The sequence below is a fragment of the Nycticebus coucang genome, chromosome 4 (genome assembly GCF_027406575.1).
Source record: "Nycticebus coucang isolate mNycCou1 chromosome 4, mNycCou1.pri, whole genome shotgun sequence".
Taxonomy (NCBI): Eukaryota; Metazoa; Chordata; class Mammalia; order Primates; family Lorisidae; genus Nycticebus; species Nycticebus coucang.
The window spans coordinates 117,615,089-117,638,656 of record NC_069783.1 but is presented as its reverse complement, the minus strand read 5'-3'; the positions used below and the strand labels follow the sequence as shown (position 1 = coordinate 117,638,656).

The window sequence follows — 23,568 nt, the reverse complement described above, 5'->3', positions numbered from 1 at the left end:
GGCCTCAGAGGGGCAGGATGCAGGCTGAACCATGCGCTCTATGAGCTTTGTTTCCTGGCAGGGCTGTGATGGTTTGGAAAAGGCTCCTCCATGCCAAGGCCATGTGGACCTGAGCACCCCTCCTCCCCTGCAGGGCTTGACCCCACAGGGGTACAGTGCACAGGACCCAAGGGGAGAGCTTCCCGCCCCCGCCACCCTTCCCTGTAGGAGACACTTTGCTGCCCCCTTGTGGCGCCAGAGGAGTCTAGTTTCCCATCCCATTTCCTGAGGCTCCGATTCCACATCCAGTACCTGTTTTTCCCTGAGACCCGCAGGGGCGTCCAGGCCAACCTGGGGGAGTCCTAAGCCCTTCCCCACCACCTACCCCCACACAGAGAGTTCAGATCCATCCAAAATAGAATGATAGTGAAAAACCAGTCTGAACCTGGGTGGGCCACATGCCAGCTCTGTGACCTTGGATGAATTATGTAACCGTCCTGTGCCTCAGTTTCCCCGTTTGTAAAACATGGATGATAATAAGGATTTCTACTTTCTATTACCTTTGTAAACATTAAAGAATACAGGGCTGGGCACAATGGCTTGTGCCTGTAATCCCAGCACTTTGGGAAGCCAAGGCTGGGGGATGGCTTGAGGCCGGGAGTTTCAGACCAGCCTGGGCAACATATTGAGTTTCCCATCTCCACAGACGATTTAAAAATTAGCCAGGTGTTATCAGTGTAACCTGGCTTATTGTACCCTCAATGAATCCCCAACAATAAAAAAAAAAAAAAATTAGCCAGGTGTGATGGTATATGTGCCTGTAGTCCCAGCTGCTTAGGAGGCTGGGGTGGGAGGATCTCTTGAGCCCAGGAGTTCTAGGCTGCCATGAGCTATAATACCACTGCACTCCAACCTCAGTAGCAGAATGAGACCTTGTCTCTAAAAAAAAAAAAAAAAAAAAAAAATTAAAGAAGACAGTGAATAGAAAGTTCTTAGAAAAGTCGGAGTCTTTGATACATAATCAGCACTTGATAAAGACGGTCACCTCTCCAGCCCAGGCCTGAGAGGTGCCAGAGTGTCCCCTTCTCCTTCCTGACCTGGTCAGCCTGAGCTGGCCCTCCAGGTAAGGGCAGCCTTTATAGGCACTCAGCATGACTGGATTCCTGAGTTTCCACGCTGTGCCACTTGGGTCACTTAATCACATAACTGGCTTTGGGATAGTTCTGTGCCTCCTTTGAGCTCATAGAAGCAGAAAGACAAGAAGTGTGGGAGTTACAAACTCAACTTAGAAAGCATTTATTGTAAGTGTTCAGAAGGGCTTCCTGCAGGAAGCAGCCAGCACAGAGGGACAGGGCAGCTTCCACAGCTGCCCACCAGCACAGAGGCCCCTTCTGCCAGCCACAAGGTGTCTGTCCATGGGCCTCTTTGGGGTCTTTGGGGCCTGGCCGGCCCTCCTAGGCTGAGACCCCTCAGTTCTGGCCCAGCTGGGTCTTCAGGGTCCGCAGCTCTTGGCTGTCAATGCCGGTTCCTCCGCACACAATGACCACAACTGAAGTCAGGGCAGGGCCCAGGCGACCCTCAGCCTGGAGCCTCCCCAGGAGGCCTGAGTAAATGGCTGCCAAGGCCGCTCCGCAAGCAGGCTCCACCAGCATGCGCTCATCATCTGCCCAGATCAGGGGATGGGGAAAGGGTGGGAAGGGAGACAGAAGCTGTCAATGCTTGCAGGCCCTGCACACTGCAGGCCCATGCAGCCATCTCTCCAGCCAGCCAGCCAGCCATTCACCTGCCCTCTCACCATCCATCATTTCTCTGACTCTCTCACATCAATCAACCTAACCATCTATCCTTCCACCCATCCACCTTTTATCTATCCATCCATCCATCCATTCCTCTATCCATCATGAGGCTGTCTGTCTGTCCACCCATCAGTGTATCCATCAATCAACATATCCATCCATCCATCCATCCATCCATCCATCCACCCATAGGCCATCCATCCATGCCCTATCCATCATTCGACTGTCTGTCCATCCATCAATATGTCCATTAATCAATGTATCCATCCATCCATCCATGCATTTCTATGTCATTCATCAATCCATCTGTCCATCCATCCATTACCCATCTATTCATTATCCGCCTTTCTGCTCACTCATACATTCATCCATTCATTCAACAAATATCTGTTGAGTGCCCACTCCCTACCAGGCCCTGTGCCAGAAAGGCCCTGGGGGCACAACAGTGTAAAAGACACACCAGTCCACACCCTCACAGAGCTCACAATCTAGCGATATGAATGAGTAAGAACCAGGTGGGCATGGACAGAGGGACTGACACATAGAAAGGCCCCAGCCCAGGTAGGGTAATGGAAAGTGATCAGGGGAGACTTCCTGGAGGAGGTGCCATGATGGCTGTGTAGCCCTCAGTCTCATGAAACCTACAGAGAACAGGGCCAGGGATGGGCAGCCAGAGAGGGGAGCAGCATGGACAAAAGATTGGGAGCTGGAGATAGCAGAGCATTCTCCTTCCTCACCCTACCCCTTCTATCTACTCGACAGGCACTTGTTGCACAATGATTTCATATTTAGCCCTGTGCTAGGTGCTGAGGGTATGGAAAAGAAAGAATATGTTCTTGCTAGGGGCTCCAGGACCTCTGTGGGTCTCCCAGCCCAGGTAGGGGACAGAGCTCACTCACCCAGGAACCGCTGCACAGCACTCACAGCCTCAGCGTCCTCCACCACCTCGGAGAGGATCTTGCATTCCTGTGTGCATGCCAGGGCTCTTGCGGCCACTGTCTTGGCACCCAGGCTCTTGGCCACACTGCAGGATGGGCATGCAGGGGTGAATCAGGTCTCCTCTCCAGCCCCAGGCCACCCCTCCCATCCCACAACAGCCTGGTGCTCAGCATTGTCACCACAGAGAAGGTCCTCAGAAATCACGTGTCTGATGAGTGATGAAATGTGTATCAGTCCCCTTTATTCTACAACCTGGGTCGAGCCATTCCTTGTATAGAGCCAGGAAGCCAAGCCAAAAGATATCTTTCCCATTCTATTCATTAATAACATTTTATTATAGCTATATTACAGCTAATAATTATTAAATGTGTACAGTGTGCTGACTATGTGGATTTTCTGTTTTAATCCTCTCAACCATCCTTTGAGTTTGAAACAAATTGGCTCCATGTTACAGTAGAAGCAACTGAAGCTCCGAGAGGTTAAGTAACAAGTTCAAGGACACACAGCTAGTCGGCAGCAGCAGGTGGATTCAAATCCAGGCAGTCTGACTCCAAAGTGCATGATCCGTACCTGTGCGCTTGGTGTCAGCTGTTGGTACGTGTTGTGAGCTGGGCAGTGCATTTCAGGCCCAGGAGAGCCTTTGGGAGAGCCTCTGACCCCACAGAGGTCCAGAGCACAAACATGGGAGCCAGGCTGCCTGGTTTTGAAATTTGGCTCCATACTAGCTCTGTATGCTTGGGGAAGTCAAGTTCACTGCTCTGAGGCTCAGTTTCCTCATCTGAAAAATGGGGCCCATGAGGTTATCATAGGGATTAAGTGAGTTAACACATTCAAAGTGCTTAGGACAAAGCCTGACACTTAGTAAGTTTTATAGACGTGTTAGTTGTGGTTATTATGATTGTTGCTGTGATTGTTGAGTACAGACTGGTAGGGAGACAGTGATAAATAAGCAAACTCAAGAACAAGTAAATAGATGCGCATTGGGGTAAGTTAGTGTGAAGGAGAACGTTAGGAGGGGTCTCCCCAAAGGGAAGGTGGTGGGGAGGTTTTCCCCTTGGTGATTTTTAAGCTGAGATGTGAGTGATGAGGAGAAACCAGCCCATAGCCAAGTGGGGGTCGGGAGCATTTTAAGCAGAGAAACACCCTATGCCAAGGCTCATGGGTCGGAAAGAACATTCCCAAAATCCAAGAAGCTGCAAAACAGGTGATGCTGGGCTCGAGTGGGGGCCACCTGGATTTTAGCCTGAGAGCTTGGGGGCAGCACTGAAGGGCTTAAGTGCAGAAAGCAAAGACTCCGGTCGAATAGTGAGGGACAAATGACAGGCCAGGGAGAGAGTAAAGGTCACAAAAGGTACCCAGCACCTACATCCATGCCAAACCTTGTACCCGAACACTCATAACAAACAGCACTGTTCGGAATAGCCAAAAAGTGGAAAGAATCTAAATGTCCATCAGCTGATGAGTGGACAAATGTGGGCCAGCCACACGCTGGAGTAGTATCTGCCCATAAAACAGAACGGAGCTCTGGCACCTGCTGCAACACGTAGAAACCCTGAAAACGCGCTGCGAGTGTGAAAGGCGCCAGACGCAGACAGCCACATACCGCTGACTCCATCCACAGGGAACGTCCAGAAGAGGCAAGTCCAGGGAGACAGAGCGAGAGTAGTAATTGCCCAGGGCTGGGGGTGGGAAGGGGGAGTGGATAAGAGACCTGGGGATGATGGCCAAAGTCTATGTGGTTTCTCTTGGGGGGTGATGAAAATGTTCTAAAATTAATTGTAGTGATGTACTAAAAACACTGTGTGCTTAAAATGGGTAAATTGTATCATATAGGAACTCTATCTCAATAAAGATGTTATCCCCCACCCCAAACAAGACAACGAGGCTGGCACAGGTTTGGGGGAACTGTTACACACACCCTGGGAAGGATGATGCTCATGGGCGTGGGAGAGGGGCTGAGGGGAAGCCGGATTCAAAGTGAGGAGGGAACCCACGTACCCCCCAGATATCCAGCCCAAGCCCCTGGGTGATGGTGGTATCATTCACAGAAAAGGCAAGTCCATCAACATCCCACTAAGTGCCTCGGCCATGCCAGGCTCTGGGATGGGTAGCATGCACTTGAAGCTAAACAAGTTACTCCCCTCCTCTAGCTCCTCCACCCCAGCCCATAGCTGTAAACGGACACCCAGCGTCTCCTCTGTGATTGAAGAGCAATATAGACACACACAGGGCGTCCTGAGGGTCTCCCAGGAGGAACGCCACTGACCAGACACACACAGGGCGTCCCGAGGGTCTCCCAGGAGGAACGCCACTGACCACTCAGACACACACAGGGCGTCCCGAGGGTCTCCCAGGAGAAACGCCACTGACCACTCAGACACACACAGGGCATCCCGAGGGTCTCCCAGGAGGAACGCCACTGACCACTCAGACACACACAGGGCGTCCCGAGGGTCTCCCAGGAGGAACGCCACTGACCAGACACACACAGGGCGTCCCGAGGGTCTCCCAGGAGGAACGCCACTGACCACTCAGACACACACAGGGCGTCCCGAGGGTCTCCCAAGAGGAACGCCACTGACCACTCAGACACACACAGGGCATCCCGAGGGTCTCCCAGGAGGAACACCACTGACCAGACACACACAGGGCATCCCGAGGGTCTCCCAGGAGGAACGCCACTGACCACTCAGACACACACAGGGCGTCCCCAGGGTCTCCCAGGAGGAACGCCACTGACCACTCAGACACACACAGGGCGTCCCGAGGGTCTCCCAAGAGGAACGCCACTGACCACTCAGACACACACAGGGCATCCCGAGGGTCTCCCAGGAGGAACACCACTGACCAGACACACACAGGGCATCCCGAGGGTCTCCCAGGAGGAACGCCACTGACCACTCAGACACACACAGGGCGTCCCGAGGGTCTCCCAGGAGGAACGCCACTGACCACTCAGACACACACAGGGCGTCCCGAGGGTCTCCCAGGAGGAACGCCACTGACCACTCAGACACACACAGGGCGTCCCCAGGGTCTCCCAGGAGGAACGCCACTGACCACTCAGACACACACAGGGCGTCCCGAGGGTCTCCCAGGAGGAACGCCACTGACCAGCCACACACAGGGCGTCCCGAGGGTCTCCCAGGAGGAACGCCACTGACCACTCAGACACACACAGGGCGTCCCGAGGGTCTCCCAGGAGGAATGCCACTGACCACTCAGACACACACAGGGCGTCCCGAGGGTCTCCCAGGAGGAACGCCACTGACCAGACACACACAGGGCGTCCCGAGGGTCTCCCAGGAGGAACGCCACTGACCACTCAGACACACACAGGGCGTCCCCAGGGTCTCCCAGGAGGAACGCCACTGACCAGACACACACAGGGCGTCCCGAGGGTCTCCCAGGAGGAACGCCACTGACCACTCAGACACACACAGGGCGTCCCGAGGGTCTCCCAGGAGGAACGCCACTGACCACTCAGACACACACAGGGCATCCTGAGGGTCTCCCAGGAGGAATGCCACTGACCACTCAGACACACACAGGGCGTCCCGAGGGTCTCCCAGGAGGAACGCCACTGACCAGACACACACAGGGCGTCCCGAGGGTCTCCCAGGAGGAACGCCACTGACCACTCAGACACACACAGGGCGTCCCGAGGGTCTCCCAGGAGGAACACCACTGACCAGACACACACAGGGCATCCCGAGGGTCTCCCAGGAGGAACACCACTGACCACTCAGACACACACAGGGCGTCCCCAGGGTCTCCCAGGAGGAACGCCACTGACCACTCAGACACACACAGGGCGTCCCGAGGGTCTCCCAAGAGGAACGCCACTGACCACTCAGACACACACAGGGCATCCCGAGGGTCTCCCAGGAGGAACACCACTGACCAGACACACACAGGGCATCCCGAGGGTCTCCCAGGAGGAACGCCACTGACCACTCAGACACACACAGGGCGTCCCGAGAGTCTCCCAGGAGGAACGCCACTGACCACTCAGACACACACAGGGCGTCCCGAGGGTCTCCCAGGAGGAACGCCACTGACCACTCAGACACACACAGGGCGTCCCCAGGGTCTCCCAGGAGGAACGCCACTGACCACTCAGACACACACAGGGCGTCCCGAGGGTCTCCCAGGAGGAACGCCACTGACCAGCCACACACAGGGCGTCCCGAGGGTCTCCCAGGAGGAACGCCACTGACCACTCAGACACACACAGGGCGTCCCGAGGGTCTCCCAGGAGGAATGCCACTGACCACTCAGACACACACAGGGCGTCCCGAGGGTCTCCCAGGAGGAACGCCACTGACCAGACACACACAGGGCGTCCCGAGGGTCTCCCAGGAGGAACGCCACTGACCACTCAGACACACACAGGGCGTCCCGAGGGTCTCCCAGGAGGAACGCCACTGACCAGACACACACAGGGCGTCCCGAGGGTCTCCCAGGAGGAACGCCACTGACCACTCAGACACACACAGGGCGTCCCGAGGGTCTCCCAGGAGGAACGCCACTGCCCACTCAGACACACACAGGGCATCCCGAGGGTCTCCCAGGAGGAACGCCACTGACCACTCAGACACACACAGGGCGTCCCGAGGGTCTCCCAGGAGGAACGCCACTGCCCACTCAGACACACACAGGGCGTCCCGAGGGTCTCCCAGGAGGAATGCCACTGACCACTCAGGCCTCAGAGGACTTCCTTAAGGCAAGTGGGACTGGCATTCCAGGTGGCGAGGACAGAATGGGCTAAGAGGTTAGGCACAGGTCAGATCAGGCAAAAGCAGCACAGCAACATTAGAGGGTGGATGTGGGCCAGGAAAGAGGGGAGACAGTCCCAGAAAGACATGCAGGAGACTCCTGTGGGTAAAATTCTCCTGAGCCAACAACGGAGTTTTGTTTTTCTAACTTGGCCCCCTAGAACCTTGTACAAACAAGTTTAAGAAAGCTGACTTAAAAGGCTTTCCTAGCTGGGTATGGGGGCTCATGCCTGGGAGGGCAGAGGCAGGAGGATCACTTCAGCTCAGGAGTTCAAAATCCACCTGAGCAAGAGCAAGATCTTGTCTCTAAAAAAAAAATGGAAAAATTAGCTGGGAGACTGAGGCAGGAGGATCACTGGAGCCCAGAAGTTTGAGGTTGCAGTGAGCTGTGGTGATGCCACTGCTCTCTAACTGGGAGTGAGACTCCATCTCAAAAGGAAAAAAAAAAAGAAAGAAAAGCTGAGAACAATGCTACTCAGTCTGAGCAATGTTCATCTTGGCATGGTGGAATGAACGGTGACATTTTGTTTTCTGTTGCTCATTGCTTGTTCACATTTTCTAACTGATCTGCAACACACCTAAATTGCTTTTATAATGTCAGAGACAAGGAAAGCTCATTTTATTCATTGATACGGTTTAAATGAATCCTACTCTTCATCTGCTTTCTCAGTGTTGCCTTCTAACTTACATCCACATTCTTGGGGTTGGGCCCCCAGGGCCAAGGAGAGCTTCTCAGGTACCCCTGCCCCCACTGGCTGGGACCGGGATGCCCTAGAGCGGAGACACCTCCACCCCCTCAAATGTCCCCAGTCCACACCCACCTGGTGATGTCCGGCAACGTGACCAGCCTGCCCGCCTTGATGGCTTCGTTGAAACAGTGCGCCCCGCGGGTCTCCATGGCGACGACGGGCACATGCTGCCAGCCCACCTCCACCAGGCCGGCCACCACCCCAGCCAGGAGCCCCCCACCCCCCACTGCCAGCACCAGGGCACCTGGTGGGGTCCCCAGGACTGCCTTCAGCTCCTGTACCAGGCTGGCGTGGCCTTCCCTGGGGAGGGGCAGGAGGGGGAAGCAGAGTGAGGGAGGCCCCAGCCGCAAAGGCTCCTGGGGTTGGGGGAGATCATGGTGGGGGTAGGCCCTGCCACACATATGTATAAACCTCCCATAAACCTCCCACATATATATAAACCTCCTCAACCGTAAAAAGGGAGAGGAAACCCTGTAACGATTAGCTCCCCCACCTGCCGTCCTTGCTCTGTACTTCACTTCTTCCCTCATTCCTTCTGTCCCCTCTCCATCAACCTCCCAGGCACTTTCGTGGCTACTACCCCCCTTTTATCCCCCCCAACTTTAGGAACAGGCAACATTAGCTTTGCATGGCTAGGAGGGCACCAGCACATCCCTTGGAACCAGCCCGATTCAAGTTCAGGGACTGGAACCCTATGTCTTTGCCACTTTCTTAGTTGTGTGATCTTGGGCAAGTTGCTTGGCCCCTCTGTGCCTCAGTTTCCTCACCTACAGAATGGGAGTGATAATACTCACCTCCAGGGCTGTGGGGAGGGTACGCAGAATAGCATAGGGAGAGCCTTTAGCCTGGTGCCTGGCCCCAAAGTCCACGTTCCACAAATCATTGCCATTTATATGTACAAAAACTAAGACAGGGCACGAGGTGCTTTGCACAAAGTTCCATAATTCACAAGTGCCAGAAGCAGGGTCTGAACCCACATCTGTGTGGCTATGAAGCCTGTTCTCCCTCTGGGCCAGTTTTCCTTTCTGCCCTCAAGAGGACCATGACCCAGTAAGGGTCTCCCAGCTCTGGACTCCTGGGGAGGGGGGACACCTGCCTTACCATATCAGGGGGTGGTCGTACGGGGAGACATTCACCCAGCCGTCCCTCTTGGCCAACTCTTGTGCCTTCAGGTTGGCCTCGTCCCAGACCTAAAAAGAAACCAAGGCCCTCAGAAGACCCAGGAGTGCTAAGGAGGCTGAGCAGAGGCTGGGGTCTCTGTGTCAGCCCTGGGATCCAGCGGGGTGAGGAGACCCCAAGGGTGAGAACAGACCTGGTGTGGGCCCTGCAGCACCCTGAGACAAGGACAGAGGCATCCAGGTAGCAAATGCCACGTGTTTCCCACAACCCTGAAGGGACAAGATCCCTCCTGCCACTACGCCATGTGAGAAGGAAGCCAGCAGGCCAGGGAAGCCAGGAGCAGGCGGTCTCTGAGGCCAGTCATGTGATGTCCACTACTAACTAACCAGTATGGACTGTGTCTGTGAAAACCAGCAAACACCGGCTGCCGCCCCGCCAGGTGAGTGTAAGCAGCCAGGAAGGCCGGCCCTGAGCACGAGGGGCCCAAGCTGATCATAGCAGGGGTGGGTTTTCTTTTCTCACTAGCTTGGCAGCTGTGGCAAAGGTCTGTGTCCCTGCAGCCCACACGGAGGTCACTCCCTGGTCAAGGACTGCACCAGGCAGTGGACAGGTAGACTTCAGATGCCAAGGAGCTGATGCCTGGACAGCAACCCTCCACCCAGAAGGATGGGAGTGGGTGGTGAACACGCCAGCCTCCCACCCCTTGGTGTGTTCTCCCAGGGGTCCCCGCAGTGGGGATTGCACCCAGCTGCCCACAGAGGTGACCTGACCATTCACACCCTGTCTATAGCTTTCTTCCCTGCCTCCTGTCCACGCTCCTACTGATGCTTCCTGCAGTCGCCTCCCAAATAAACCATGTGTACCTTAGTCTTTGCCTCAGGGCCCGTTTCCAGGGGAATCCAAACTATAACAGCATTTCAGAGGGACCCCACACCAGCTGATCTCAGTGGAAGCCAGATGCAGAAACTAAATGGCAGATAAAAGCCTCCTCTCCTGAGTGAGAAGGAAATTCCCAAGAGAGCCAGAAACAGCCTCTGCTCATCCTAGGGACCCTGCAGAGTCCACCCAGGCCCAGTCCTATGCAGGGGGACTCTTGGGCAGGACAGAAGCCAGAGTAATGGTCTCTGCCTACAAGGAATTTTCCATCTAGCTGAAGAGATGAGCCTCATTCTCCTGCGTTATTGAAACAAATATCAGATTTTTAACTGTGCAGCCCTTAACATCTGTCACCTGGAGGTCCCCTGGCTGCTTCCCCTCCATCCCCCACCCTCAGCCAAAGGCACTGCCCCAAAGCAGGCAGAGTGAAAATCCAACCGTGTTATCTATACACAATGGAATACTTATTGCAGCTATGAAAAAAAGAATGAAATCATGTCTTTTGCAGCAACTTGGATGGAACCGGAGGCCATTATCTTAAGTGAAACAATTCAGAAACATAAAGTCCAATACCACATACTCTCTGTTGTAAGGGGGAGCTAACCAGTGTGCACACGGACACAGGGAGTGCAGTAATAGACATCGGAGACTCAGAGGCAAGGGGGGAGCAGAGAGAGAGGGGAGAAACTACTTGGTGGGCACAAGGTCCTCTCCACGGGTGGTGGTTACACTACTAGCCCAGACGTCACCACTGCACAACATTTCCATGTAAGCAAGCTATTCTTGTACTCTTTAAAATCATACAAATACATTTTTTTAAAAAGCTGCAAAAAACATACGAATCTACATTTTAGTTAGTTATGATACCTATTTCCTTCTTTCTTTTTCTTTCTTCCTTTTTTTAAGAGACAGGGTCTCAGTCTGTCACCCAGGTTGGAATGCAGTGACACAATCACAGCTTACTGTAACCTCAGACTCTTAAGTTCAAGTGATCCTCCTGCCTCAGCCTCCTGAGTAGCTGGGACTACAGGTGCAGGCCACTGCACCTGGGTGGTTGGTTTGTACATTTGTTTGTTTGTTAGAGATCATAGCTCCCTATGTTGTCCTGGCTGGTCTCAAACTCTTGGCCTCAATCGATCTTCCTGCCTCAGCCTCCCAAAGAGCTGGGATAATAGGTGTGAAGCACGAGACCAGCTTTTTCTTTACGTATTTAAAAATGCCCACGTTTTACAAAAAAAAATCCTACCACATCCCACCCCTGCTCAAAATCTTTCCATTGCATAAAAAAAAAAAAAGAAAAAAAAAATCTTTCCATTGCCCTTCAGGTGGAAATACAATCTTTCCATTGCCCTTCAGGCCTCACCCACGAGCCATCCTCCCTGATCAAGTGACTGTCCCACTCTACAGCCTCGCCCTTCCCCATTCTTCCCTTGGATGTTGGCATCAGCCAGAGGGCACCAGGCTCACTCTGTGGCCAAGCCTCTGCCATGGAGGCTCTGTGCAGAGCCTGCTCCCTGGTCACCATCCTTCCCTCTGTTCACCATCCCTACCTCCCTTTTCTCCACTGAGAAGACTCATGTTTCTTCTTCAACAGCTAACTCTGGGGACCCTTCTTGGGAGCCTTTCCTGGATCCTTCCCCAAGTCCGAGACACAGTCCACTGGTTTGGAGCATTCCCCAATTCCTCACTCTCTCCCCCTATTGGAATCACACATCCATGCCTTTGACAGGTGGCTTTGCTGTTCTTCCCATAGAATCAGGGGAGGGTACTTCCTGCTTCACTGGCGTTCTCAGTCGTGTGACTTGCTTTGGCCAGTAGCATGTGTATGGACAGTGTAGCAGTTCTCGGCCAACATCTTCAGTATCATCACGTGTTTCCTCTCACCCCTTGTGCCACTGCCCTTGAGAACACTCCAGGTGGCCATTGGCCTGGGAAAGGACACATCTGCAACCTCAATCCTGCCCACGGTCTGAAGCAGACCCACCCTAATCTACCTACGGAGCCATGAGCATGAAGAAGAATGTTTCTCATGGGTCACTGATTTTCAGGAGCTATTTGTTACGCGGCATTATCGAGCAGCAATAGCAGATTGAAACAATATGCCTTCCCTGTCTTGCCTGATGCCCTGTGCCTTTCCTATCATAACAGTTATCACACTTTGTTACCATCATCTGGTTACCTGTGTATCTCCTCCATAATCCTCTGAACTTCATGAAAGTAAAGGCCATGTATTATTAATATCATCTCCGTATTTCTAAATTGTCTATCTCGTACAAGAAAAGACTATGTGCTGAATTTGGTAGATGGATGAAAAGAAGGAAAGGAGGGGAGAGGGAGAAGGGTGATAATGGAAGGTGGTTGGGTGAGTAAGGGAGGGAAGGAAGGGAAGAGAGAAACTGTATACACTATTTCAGTGGTTCTCAACCTTCCTAATATTGCGGCCCTTTAGTACAGTTCCTCATGTTGTGCTGACCCCCAACCATAAAATTATTTTCATTGCTACTTCATAACTGTAATTTTGCTACTGTTATAAATCATAATAGAAATATCTGATATGCAGGATGGTCTTAGGCAACCCCTGTGAAAGGGTCGTGACCTACAGGTTAAGAACCAATTCACTATTTGGAGACCAGCTTTTAGGGACCATGGTGTGGCTGCTAGTCTTAGTTTAAGAGGTTTTTAAAAATCTGTTTTCCATTCTTTGAATGTTTTTCTGTTCCCTTCTTCCCAGAAAGGTTGAAAGATTCTGTGTCTGCGCCTCCATTTCTTTGGTAACAAAGTGAACCAGTGATACCTCTTCAGTGGATGTCAGGGTGGTCATCGGAATGGGAAATGATGTTGCTGTTATCTTTAAACTTTTTGTCTTATCAAATGGGGAAAATGTTAAAAGTGGGTGATACCAAGTGCTAGCGAGGATGTAAGAAACAGACAGTCTCCTGCCAGTTGCCAGCTTCCTATTTCTCTTGGGTCACACACAGCGGGGTCTTCTCAGGGTGGGCAGAGGCAAGTTGGAAGGCCCCAGCGCTTGATGTAAATCACACCTCACTCCCAATCCTCAGCTCAACCATCCAGAGAAGACTGGGCTCCAGTCATAGTTTATCAAAAGAAAAAGGAGACAGAATCTCTTAGGGGTGAAGGAGGATGGGCGGAGAGAGGGTGATTGGTGGGATTACACCTGCGGTGCATCTTACAAGGGTACATGTGAAACTTAGTAAATGTAGAATATAAATGTCTTAACGCAATAACTAAGAAAATGCCAGGAAGGCTATGTGAACCAGTGTGATGAAAATGTGTCAAACGGTCTATAAAACCAGTGTATGGTGCCCCATGATCGCATTAATGTACACAGCTATGATTTAATAATTAAAAAAAAAAAAAGCACAGGGAGAAAAAAAGAATCTCTTAGGGGTAGGGTGAGGTGACGGGGGAACAGCCCATTCCAGCTGGTTTCCCTCCTTCAGGGGGTCCTTACCTTTCCAACCAGCTGAACCTCAGCCCCCTCCCCTTGCAGCCTTCTCACCACCTGCAGGGAGGCACTCTTGGGGAGCACGATGGTAGCAGGGATGCCCAGCTTCCGAGCAGCATAAGCAGCAGCCATACCAGCATTCCCCCCTGTGGAAGCAGGAGAAGTGGGTGCAGTGGGCAGATATGTGTTTGCCTGATAACACATCCTTCCCCTCCCTCTCCATTTCCCTTTGGGAGTCACTCTACCCCCACACTCATATGCCCCACCACCGACTCCTTTTTCTAACTCCAAAAGTGAACAAATGATTTAAATTGAGCCTATCAGAAGACTCGAGCCCCTGATCCATGATTGGTTCAGGGATGTGTACATGACCCAAGCTGGGCCAAAAAAAAGACCAATTCCAGGACTGAGGGGAGCCATCAGGAAAGGAGCTCCCTTTCTTCACCAGGACTAGATGAATGGGAGGTTGCAAACCTGAAATTCCTGGTGGCGGTCTTGCTACCATAGGCACATCATACGTAAATACAAAGCTAACATAAAGGAAAGAAAGGCCAGGAGAAGGAACGATAGAGAGCAGAGTTCCTGCATCCAGCTGTTCCCGAAAGTCACTTATCCCAAAATTTTTCTGTCCATAGAGCCTGTAGCCTAAATCTATGTGAATTTAGTTTCTGTCACTTGCTCCTACCATGAGTTCTGAATTATAGAAAAAGGGGCTAAGAGAGGACATATGCAGTGAGCATCTCATCTATGACCTTGGTGAGGCTGAATCTTTCAGAGAAGGCCAAGCCCTGGACATCTACTGCTGTGGCTCCTCCCCCAGCCCCTTCCCCAAAGCCCCCATGAAACAGAAAATGGCAGGTCACCTGAGGGGCACACCAGGTGTCTGCACCCCTTCTTGGCCATCTGGGAAGAAAAGTAAACAGGTGTCAGGGAAACCTGCGTAGACTGAAATTAGAATCCCCCAACCCACTCCCAACAGTCCTCACCCCTCAGCCTGCCCACAGCCCTACCTCAGCTCTCCCCTCCCTTCTGTTCAAGTTCATGTCTCACCTCCTCCCCAAACAGCCCTCTTTCCTGTACAACTTTACTTCTCCCTCTTGCCCTCACACTCTCACCTCCTGGCAGTAATGCCCAATGCCCCGGATCTTGAAGGAGCCAGTTGGCTGCATGTTCTCACACTTGAGGAAGACAGTCATGCCTGCCAACTGGGACAGTGCCCAGCTCTCCAGCACAGGGGTGACCCTGTGGAAGTGTTCAGCCTTGGCACACTCCACCAGAGAGCTCTCCATTCCAGCAACCACACAAATAGCCTACAGGAAGATACAAAGTTCACAGCCTAGGCAGCTGGTCAAGAGTCCCCTTAACCAGGACCAGGGAGGGTAAGGCAGAGAAGCTCCTTGGCTTAGGTATTCTTAGCCCTCCAGCTGCTGAGCTGAAAAGACTCCTGACAAGTTCCTTCTCCTCTCTGTGCCTCAGCTTCCCATACGGACAAAGAGGTTTGGACTAGGGGCCCTTTCATTCTGTAACTATGACTCGCCACAGTGCTGCGAGTGTGAACCATGACCAACACATTCATTCTCCCATGAATGAAAGAGTGGGAAAATTTATTCATTCATCATTCATTGACTCATTGAAAAAACAGTTATTGGGCACCTTCTATGTGCCAGATGGATCTAGGTTTGGGCACTGAGGAGTGGACAAGATAGAAGAGGTTCCCCCTCGGCCAGAGCCCACACTGCAGCTGGGGAGACCAACCACAGAATTTCAGATAGGAGTGACTTGTGTGGGAAGGTGCTATTTTAGCAAGAGCCATCAGGAAAGAAATTTCTCAGGAGAGGAAATTTTAAAAGCTTTTATGTAAATATAGCAGAAACGTGGAAAGCTGTGTGATGAGCAACCTCTCACACAGTCATCATTAGGCCTTGGCAATCAACTCACAGCCTACCTTGCTTCACCCACATCAATGCCCGCTGCCCCTTCCTGTATCATTATTTCCCCTCATTAATTTTCCTTCTATATTGTTTCATTCATAAATATTTCAGCATGTATCTCTAAAGGCAAAGAATTATTTTTTAATGTAGACACAGAGTTTCATGACTGTATACATTTGTTCAAACTCATTGAATTCTATACTTAAGGTGGGCTAATTTTATTTCCTGTAAATTATACCTCATTGATCCTATGTGTTTAAAAACATTATTATAATACCATTATTATACCTAAAATCTTAATAATTTTTTAATATCATCAAATATCTGGTAATTTTTCAAATTTCTAATCACAGTGGCTCACACCTATACCAGCACTTTGGGAGGCCAAGGTGGGAGAATCTCTTGAGGCCACGAGTTTGAGACCAGCCTGGACAACATAAGGAGACCCCCTTTCTACAAAAATAAATAAATAATTTTTTTTTAAATGTCCAGCCATCTTATTAGATGTGATAAATGTTTAGCTTTGTGGTTGTTGGTGGTTTGGGGATTTTCAATAGTTTGAATCAGCATGCAAATGAGATCCAGGCATTCTGATTGCTTGAGAGGTCTTTTAACTCTCTTTTGACCTCTAAGTTCTCCAGCAGGGTTGTTTGGGGATGAATGACCAGAAAGCAAGGGGGAAAGCATTCCTGTACAGAACAGCAGGCAGAACCACCTTCAGGGAGAAATGCACGCAGGGTGCTGCCTGTGCAGAGAGAAAGGATCAGGGGTAGGAGCTGAGGACAGAAAGGTGGGCAGGAAGTCCCACGGCGAGGAGTCTAGTTGTTACTTTAATTCACCTTCCAATAGGAGCCACTGGGAGGTTTTAAACCAAGAAGTAGTGGGTGAATGAGGGAGTTTAGGATGAGAAGAAGAGAAGAAGAAAATGAAAGGGAGCAAAAATAATAGGGGAAAAGAAAAAAATAAATACACCTACAGGCCTTTTTTTGCTTTGGGACAGAAAAGCTCCGGGCTGGCCCGCAGTTCTTCTGTTGGCCACTAGGAGGAGGTCTGCAGCCTCCACACACACAGCTCCACCCACGACCCTAAACTTTTTGTCCACCCTTAAGTAGGGGCTGGGGTTCCCAGATAAGAGAGGCCCAAGTTTCCTGGCCCTAGGTTTGACCCTCCTCTCTTGTCAGGAGAGCCCTGGGACTCCCTAGGTATGGCAAAGCCTGAGCTACCTCCACCCAGTCCCATCAAGAGTCCCTCTTGGGCTGGGTATTATGGGAAAGAGTTCAGTGAGTCACCCTGGTCACCAAAAACAGCAAACCCCAGCTTGGGCCTCACTTCAGCCCTAGCTTCCAAGAGCAAGGGCTTGAGGAAGGTCAATCAAACCAAGTTAGAAACGAGTGTAGACTTCCTGGCTGTGTGACCCAAGCAAGTGTCTCGACCTCTCTATACCTGTTTCCCCTCCTGTAAAATGAGGATAATTACAGTCCCTGATTCATGGGTTATGGTGTGGTTTAATAATAACAGCTACCATTTGTTGAATACCTACTATGTGCAAGATATCAGCTGAGTTCTCTGGAGATGTCATCTCATTGGGACCTTCTAATAATACTGACATGCTCACCTTTCCTCTAGCATGTTTACAGGGCACCTACAGGTGCAGGCCCTAACCTAAGAACAAGGAATACTACCATGAACAAGACAGACATTTACCTTGGAGCTGATTTACTTCCTCTGTTGAGGAGATCAGTATTAGATAAACAAAATAATCAGGAATAGTAAATACTGCTAAGAGAGAAATACACATACAGGGAGTCTTAAAGAGATAAACATGAAGATGTCCTTTGGGTCAATCAGGTAAGGCCTCTTAGAAGTGACCACTGGCTTGGCGCCTGTGGCTCAAGCGGCTAAGGTGCCAGCCACATACACCTGAGCTGGCAGGTTCGAATTCGGCCTGGGCCCGCCAAACAACAATGACAGCTACAACCAAAAAAAAAATAGCCAGGGCTTGTGGTGGGCGCCTGTAGTCCCAGCTACTTGGGAGGTGGAGGCAGGAGAATCACTTGAGCCCAGGAGTTGGAGGTTGCTGTGAGCTGTGATGCCATAGCACTCTACCCAGGGCGATAGCTTGAGGCTCTGTCTCAAAAAAAAAAAAGGAGAAGAAGAAGTGACCACTAAAACTAAGACTTGAAAAATGAGAACAAACTAACCACACAAAAAGACTGGAAGAGCTTGTGTATGGTGGGATTGCATAGTACAGAAATAGCTAACAGTTGCGGGGGACTTACCGGGAGCCAGGCACTGTGCCAAGCACTGTGCGTATTACGTCACATAATCTGAGACAATCTGAGACAGATCTGTTATCAACTCCAATTTATACACAATGAAACAGAGGTTCTGAGAAATTAAGTAACTACCCACAGTTACACAGCTAGAAATGGCACAGCCAGAACTCACCAGGGCAGTGTGCTTCGGCATCTGGACTCCTAATCATTATTATGCTTTACTTTCTCTAATACAGTAGCATTACTCTCACTGTTACGAAACATGTAGGCATCTAATACTTAGTTGCCACTTGTCCTTAGGCAAATTCTCTGAGCTCAGTCTCCAAGATTTCCCAGCCCTCTTGATTATACTGACATCAGGCATCAGTTAAAAGAACAAGCCCCGGTTGGCACCTGTGGCTCAAAGGAGTAGAGCGCCGGCCCCATATGCTGGAGGTGGCGGGTTCAAACCCAGTCCGGCCAAAAAAAAGAACAAGCCCCAAGTTGCCAACAGCTTTATCAAGCCCAGACCTCATCAGGCATACAGGCCTTCCAGACTGAGGTCTGGGGCCAAGCTGAGGCCTTGGTCCAGGGACACACACCTCTTGCCCAGTATGGCAGCCACTGGGGCTAAGATGGGAAACCAGGGACACCTCTGTCGGGCAACAGTGCAGTGTGAGCACAGGGCTTAGGCTCCAATCCCAACAGTGCACCTGTCCTCACTAGGCCTTACCTGTCACATCTGTGAGTTGGAGTAAGGACCACCTACCCTCTTTGCCTCCCTTATCCCTGAGGCCTTTCCCCAGAGGTCACCTGGGTGGCACTCCACAGCAGAATCTGTGGTGCCAGGACTGGCCCCTGGCTGGCAGAAGGCCCAGCCCTGCCCCTCTGACCGACAGGACCTGCTTTTTTCCCCTAGCCTTCTTCTGCAAGGCACCCCAAATGGATGCTCCCAGGAAGACTTAGCGCACTCTCTCCCCTCTCACTTCCATCCATGCACTCTGGACTTTGCCCCAGTGCCTTGGGCAGACATATGCATTCCCACATTCGCATACCACCGAGCCCCAGGATCACTTTGCCCCAGTGCCTCCGGCAGACATATGCATTCCCATATTCACATACCAGGAGCCCCAGGATCTTAGGCTGGGCCCCAGACCCCTCACCCACCTGCTGACTGTCTCCAGCCCGCTGCCCAGCTTCCAGCCTCCGCAGCTTCCTGTGACCTCAGCCACGCCTCTCGAGTTAAAGGGACCTCTCCCCAGTCTCAGGATGAAGAAAGAAGTGGAAAGGGAAGGAGATCAACCCTCACTGTTTCCCCATGACTCATGCATCACCTCCCATTTGACAGATGAGGAAACTGAGGCTCAGATAGGGGAACTCACTGAGCCAAGTCCACCCACCCAGCAGGCAGCAGAGATGACCTCTGCCTCTTCTATCGTGCAGGCCCCTCAATCCTGGATCTTCGTCTGCTTGTCCCAGATGCCAAGTTGCTTCCCTCAAACCACTGTTAGGGTCAGCTTAAGTCTGAGATGGGAAAACAAGACCGAGGAAACTGAAGCACCTCTCCATCTCTGATATTTTATGCCCAATGATTATTTACTGTTCAAATGAATGACTGATTATTTATTCATTCAATAAATATTTTTTTAATTTAACTTCTGCCCTTGCGATCAGATCAATAAATATTTATTGGACACCTACTATGTGCCACTCTCTCCCTGGAACCTTTAATCTCAAACCAGACAGCGTGTCCACTGCCCTAATGAGGCCGCCAGGGGTCATTAATCATGATCAGTGCCATCAAAAATTGGCAGCTGAGAAGTGGGGCGGGGCTAGGAAGGCTGCCTGGAGGAGGGGCAGTCTGAGCAGAGCCAGGAATTAAGCACAGGTAGTACAAAGGTCTGGAATTGAAAGTGTGTTTCAGTGGGACTGGGAGAGAGAAGGCAGGGGTGGGGCACCACACAGGTTTGGGGTTGGAGAAATGGGCAGGAGCCAGAGTAGACAGGGATGCCTGTACCAGTCCAGACTTCATGTCTTACCCAGGGGCACTAGGGGGCCATAGAAGGCTTTAGGCAGGTGAATGATGTGATCAGAGTCACATCTTATTTCTGTCACCAGCTCACTGGGTGAACCTGAGCCAGTCATTCCTATCCCTGGGCCTCAGTTTCTCTATCTGTAAAATGGGAAGTGAGGTCCCAGAAGACTTGGCAGTCCAGACATTCTATGTCCTTCTTGGACCATGTGTGACCTCCCTAGGTTTGAGGATTTAACTACTAGACATTTGGGGTTGAGTCAAGCTGCTTGACCATGATCTGATGAGGACTCTAGTGAGTTTATCCCCATCCTCACATTAAATACACACCCATCTTCATCAGGGACTCTGTCCCAGACCAGGTGCTGGGGATGCGGAGGTGGTAAAACCCAGTTCATGCTCTGAGGTGGCCTCCAGCTTGAAGGGGAGAAGAACACACCCACTTCAGTGTCAAGTGTAACACCTCTAGGAGGACAGAGGCAGAAGGTCCCCACAGGGCAGCTGGGGACAGGGTGGGATCAGGGAGGGCTTCCCAGAGGAGGTGGGGCTTAGTACACAGCTCAGACTTAGACAAGAACCACAACAGCTGCATTTAATGCATGCCTACTGTATAGCAGCCCATTTATACCCAAAAGTTTATTAACAGTTGGGTATGTATTACTGAGCGCGTTAGGAAATACATGTATATGTATATATACGTGTAGGCACGCATATTTGTGTGTGTATCTATGTGTATATATCCCAAATATCAAATCCATCATTTCATGGATATTACGGTTTAGGAAAAAGCTGAGGCAGGTATTAAAGTCTTAAATGGACTCTCTTTAAAGAAAAATATTAAGGAGCAGTAGCAAAAGTATTAGTAGTTTCTAGCCTGGAGAAACGGCATGCCTAGCAGTTAAAACAGACCACAGCGGCTGGCTTGGATATAAACGCTAGCTCTGCCACTTTTTGACTGTGTGAGGTTAACCTCTCTGTGCCTTGTTTCCTCCACTGTAAGATAAGGACAAAACAGTACTTTCCTAGTAGAGCTGGTGTCAGGATCAAATGATTTAATGTGTGTAAAACACTGAGACAGTAGTCACTGTTCTATGTTTGCTGCTGTTGCCACTATTGTGTTGTTATTATTATTATTGACTATAAAAGAGGTGGCAGAACAATGTAGCAAAAACTACAAAGGTGGCACATGAATGTTCAAAGTAACACGACATCATTTTATCACAATACGCTTACAAGCTCCTGGAAAAACGGATGCGGTAATCAACCCTACATTGTGGAAATAGGTTCAGGGAGGCCAAGTCTCTTTTCTGGGGCCACACAGCAGCAGCAGAGTCAGGGCTTAGACCCAGACCCAGAGGGGCTGGGCTGCAGAATTTCTGGCTTGGGTGAGGAAGAAGCTGGGCGGGGAAGCCACAGTGGCTGCACCAACACCAGGGAGCAGATGTGGCTGGAGAGGTGTGCCAGGTCACTGACCTGACCTGTGACCCCAGAGCCACGTTCGTCAGCCAGACCCTGTCCCTGACACCTCAGGCTGCCAAACACTCACCCTGGCCAGTCCCCTGGGTTATTCATTAAGCTTCATTACACCATCCTGACCCCCAGCTGGCCTTCCTGCTCCCAGGACAAGGGAATTGACAAGGAGCCTCTGCCACCTGTGACTAGCCCACCCTGGTTTGCAGGTTCAGCCCAGGACTGTGCGTCATACACTTTCCAAGCCATAGAGGTTCAGTTTTACTAAATGGGGAAAAAACTGGGGTTCAGGCAGTCCAGCAACTAACCTAACCGGTGAGTAATAAGGGAGCTGGAATTTGGGCCCACGTCTTCTGAAACCAAATCTAATATAAAATCTTAGCTGAGTTTTCAGCCCTTGCCAAGATGAGAAATCGTTCTAGACTAGAGATGACCTCAAACTGGGGCCACATTCTCAGTAGCTGGCGCTGAGACACACTACCTTCTGTAGAGGTAAGGCATTATCCTTATCTCTCCTCGTTGTACTCCCAACCACTCAAAGCCCCTTGCATGGCCCCTTGTAAGTATTTGAGTTTGAGATCCCTGTGCAGAGAGGAACACTCCCTCTTTTCCCTTGCCTCTAACAAGGAAAGGAATCAGTTATCAAGGGAGAAGCTGGGGCACAGAAAGATTAAGTAACTTGTTTCAGGTTGCCCAGCAAATAGGCCATAGGACCCTCTTTGAGGGACCCCACATCTGAACTGGATGCTTTTCTCCCAAGAGACATGGAAATTCATAGCCACAATGTCTGAACTGAAGAATCCATAGGAGCTGTCCTTTCCCAGGGTCCTTTTTGTGGATGGACAAACCGCTGCTCAGAGGAAAACAGGGCGACGGCTTAACATCTGTCCTCAGGGCCAAAGAAAATCCTAATCCTTATGAACCAGACTTTTCAAATTAAGCCACTCATTTATGCATTCAGCAAACATTACCCCAAATTTCCAAAATCCAAGCCCTGGATTCTAGAGAGAGCTGGAGAAGAACAAATACTTGCTTGGCCCTTAAAGTAAATAGATGCAATAAAACATTACAGACTCAGCAAGAAAGGTAGCAATGAAATGCAATTTTTTTTTTGAGATGGAGTCTCTCTCTGTTGCCCCAGGCTAGGGTGCCATGGCATTAGTCTAACTCACTGCAGCCTCAAACTCCTGGGCTCAAGCGATCCTCTTGCCTCAGCCTCTTGAGTAGCGGGAACTACAGGCACCCACTACAACACCCAACTACTTTCTATATTTTTATGAGAGACAGGGTCTCCATCTTGCTCAGGCTGGTCTCTAACTCCTGAGTTCAAGCAATCATCCTGCCTTGGCCTCCCAGAGGACTAGGATTACAGACATGAGTCATTATGTCCAGCCCGAAATGTAATTATTTAATTATTTTATAATTTTTGTTAAGAGACAAGGTTTCTGTCTGTTGCCCAGGCTGAGGTGCAGTGACATGATCATAGCTCACTGCAGCCTTGAACTCCGGGGTTCTTTTTATGTTTTTCTCTCATTTTCAAAACTATCAGGTTAGCAAAACACTTTTTTTTTTTTTTTTAAGCAAAAAGGCAGTTAAAAGCAGGGCTGGTGAATATGTAGGAATAAGCACCCTCATGTGTTGCTTGTGTGATGAGGAATTGCTACAGCCTTTTGGGAAACAGTTACATCAATATCTATTGCAATCCAATACTTACACATACCTTTAACCAGGAAATTTTAATTTGGAGGATTTATTACCCTAAGAAAAAAAAAACAGTACCAGTGTTGTATTAGTATGAGAGTGTTGTATTAGAGTCCTATTCAGAATAGCAAAAAGTAATAATAATAATAAAAAACATGGAAATCTGGATGCCTTTGAATTGGGAAATGATTAAGTCAAAATAAATCATAACACACCCCCACCATGGAATTTTATGCATCCATCACAAAGAATAAATTAGATCTAAATGTATTGACCCAAAGAGATGTTCAGGATGCATTATAAATGCAAAAGGAGGGTAGCGCCTGTGGCTCAGTGAGTAGAGCGCTGGCCCCATATACCAAGGGTGGTGGGTTCAAACCCAGCTCCGGCCAAACTGCAACAAAAAATAGCTGGGCGTTGTGACTGGTGCTTGTGGTCCCAGCTGCTCGGGAGGCTGAGGCAAGAGAATCACCTAAG

General features: G+C 50.6%; 1 protein-coding gene across 2 annotated transcripts; it reads right to left on the bottom strand.

Annotated features, from left to right (window-relative positions):
- Positions 1–1,259: 1,259 nt before the first annotated feature.
- On the bottom strand, positions 1,260–19,115 carry SDSL (serine dehydratase like). 2 transcript variants are annotated; one of them, XM_053587401.1, is made up of 8 exons: positions 19,056–19,115; positions 14,818–15,012; positions 14,566–14,605; positions 13,709–13,848; positions 9,343–9,431; positions 8,314–8,541; positions 2,675–2,799; positions 1,260–1,642 (listed from the first exon to the last, which is right to left on the bottom strand). In XM_053587401.1, exons 2-8 carry the CDS (start codon positions 14,989–14,991, stop codon positions 1,449–1,451), a joined length of 990 nt encoding a protein of 329 aa, XP_053443376.1. In that variant the 5' UTR covers positions 14,992–15,012; positions 19,056–19,115; the 3' UTR covers positions 1,260–1,448. The 2 variants fall into 2 exon arrangements, with proteins under 2 accessions (XP_053443376.1, XP_053443377.1); XM_053587402.1 differs by lacking the exon at positions 19,056–19,115 and adding an exon at positions 18,622–18,899.
- Positions 19,116–23,568: the final 4,453 nt, after the last annotated feature.